Source organism: Oncorhynchus mykiss, chromosome 25 (genome assembly GCF_057628025.1).
Source record: "Oncorhynchus mykiss isolate SJ-2025 chromosome 25, ASM5762802v1, whole genome shotgun sequence".
In the NCBI taxonomy this organism is placed as follows: Eukaryota; Metazoa; Chordata; class Actinopteri; order Salmoniformes; family Salmonidae; genus Oncorhynchus; species Oncorhynchus mykiss.
This window is the reverse complement of record NC_143046.1, coordinates 84,053,437-84,055,823: the sequence shown is the minus strand read 5'-3', so window position 1 is coordinate 84,055,823 and position 2,387 is coordinate 84,053,437. Positions and strand designations below refer to the sequence as shown.

The 2,387-nt window shown below is 46.7% G+C and overlaps 1 protein-coding gene across 1 annotated transcript; it reads left to right on the top strand.

Moving 5' to 3' along the window:
• Positions 1–207: 207 nt before the first annotated feature.
• On the top strand, positions 208–1,320 carry LOC149972148 (uncharacterized; the record flags this gene model as incomplete). Its single annotated transcript, XM_090219335.1, has 1 exon — positions 208–1,320. A coding segment is annotated over one exon (1,113 nt), but the record flags the coding sequence as incomplete, so codon positions are not given.
• Between the last annotated feature and the right edge of the window lie 1,067 nt (positions 1,321–2,387).

The window sequence follows — 2,387 nt, the reverse complement described above, 5'->3', positions numbered from 1 at the left end:
CCCGATGGTCCATCTAAACCTCACATCCATCCATCCACCCACCCCTATTAATTAATTAACCTGGTGGTTCTTCTAAACCTCACATCCATCCATCCACCCCATTTAATTAATTAACCTGGTGGTTCTTCTAAACCTCACATCCATCCATTAACCCCTATTAATTAATTAACCTGGTGGTCCTTCTAAACCTCACATCCATCCACCGCTCTTAACCTGATGGTAACTCCTCTTAACCTGGTGATCACCCCTCTTATCCTGGTGGTCACCCCTCTTAACCTGGTGGTCACCCCTCTTAACCTGGTGGTAACTCCTCTTAACCTGGTGGTAACTCCTCTTACCCTGGTGGTCACCCCTCTTAACCTGGTGGTCACCCCTCTTACCCTGGTGGTCACCCCTCTTACCCTGGTGGTCACCCCTCTTAACCTGGTGGTCACCCCTCTTAACCTGGTGGTCACCCCTCTTAACCTGGTGGTCACCCCTCTTAACCTGGTGGTAACTCCTCTTAACCTGGTGGTAACTCCTCTTAACCTGGTGGTCACTCCTCTTACCCTGGTGGTCACCCCTCTTACCCTGGTGGTCACCCCTCTTAACCTGGTGGTCACCCCTCTTAACCTGGTGGTCACTCCTCTTAACCTGGTGGTCACTCCTCTTAACCTGGTGGTAACTCCTCTTAACCTGGTGGTAACTCCTCTTAACCTGGTGGTAACTCCTCTTAACCTGGTGGTCACTCCTCTTACCCTGGTGGTCACCCCTCTTAACCTGGTGGTCACCCCTCTTAACCTGGTGGTAACTCCTCTTAACCTGGTGGTCACCCCTCTTACCCTGGTGGTCACCCCTCTTACCCTGGTGGTCACCCCTCTTAACCTGGTGGTCACCCCTCTTAACCTGGTGGTAACTCCTCTTAACCTGGTGGTCACCCCTCTTACCCTGGTGGTCACCCCTCTTACCCTGGTGGTCACCCCTCTTACCCTGGTGGTCACCCCTCTTAACCTGGTGCTCACCCCTCTTAACCTGGTGGTAACTCCTCTTAACCTTGTGGTAACTCCTCTTACCCTGGTGGTCACCCCTCTTACCCTGGTGGTCACCCCTCTTAACCTGGTGGTCACCCCTCTTAACTTGGTGGTCACCCCTCTTAACCTGGTGGTCACCCCTCTTACCCTGGTGGTCACCCCTCTTAACCTGGTGGTCACCCCTCTTAACCTGGTGGTCACCCCTCTTAACCTGGTGGTCACCCCTCTTACCCTGGTGGTCACCCCTCTTAACTTGGTGGTCACCCCTCTTACCCTGGTGGGTAACAATGTATTTATTTTTAGGCTATAGCCTTGAAATAATATAGCCTAAATCATTCATTTTCATTCCTTCTTATTGTCCCTGTCTGGCTCCTGACCTATTTAGAGTGTTTATATGCTGTTTTAATATGACATGTAGACTACTTGAAATGATGAGTGTTTCTTACATTCACCTTTTCATGTTTATTCAAGTACTTTTCATTTAAAACATATTCTCTGGCTTCAATACTTAAAAACCTGAAATGTTAGGTCCAGGTTTGTCGCAAAAATAGATGGGTGTTGGTTAAATTGTGATTTTAATGAATGGAGCGAATTTGGAGTGGCAGTTTTTTTCTTTCTCTTGGCAAGCAGTGGTTTTTAAGTGGAGCGTTAGAAAGGACAATACTATGGCTGACCCTGTAGAACAACACCTATCATACTACTATGGCTGACCCTGTAGAACAACACCTATCATACTACTATGGCTGACCCTGTAGAACAACACCTATCATACTACTATGGCTGACCCTGTAGAACAACACCTATCATACTACTATGGCTGACCCTGTAGAACAACACCTATCATACTACTATGGCTGACTCTGTAGAACAACACCTATCATACTACTATGGCTGACTCTAGAACAACACCTATCATACTACTATGGCTGACTCTAGAACAACACCTATCATACTACTATGGCTGACCCTGTAGAACAACACATTACACTGCACCTATCATACTACTATGGCTGACCCTGTAGAACAACACCTATCATACTACTATGGCTGACCCTGTAGAACAACACCTATCATACTACTATGGCTGACTCTGTAGAACAACACATTACACTGCACCTATCATACTACTATGACTGACTCTAGAACAACACCTATCATACTACTATGACTGACTCTAGAACAACACCTATCATACTACTATGGCTGACCCTGTAGAACAACACCTATCATACTACTATGACTGACCCTGTAGAACAACACTTATCATACTACTATGGCTGACCCTGTAGAACAACACCTATCATACTACTATGACTGACCCTGTAGAACAACACATTACACTGCACCTATCATACTACTATGACTGACCCTGTAGAA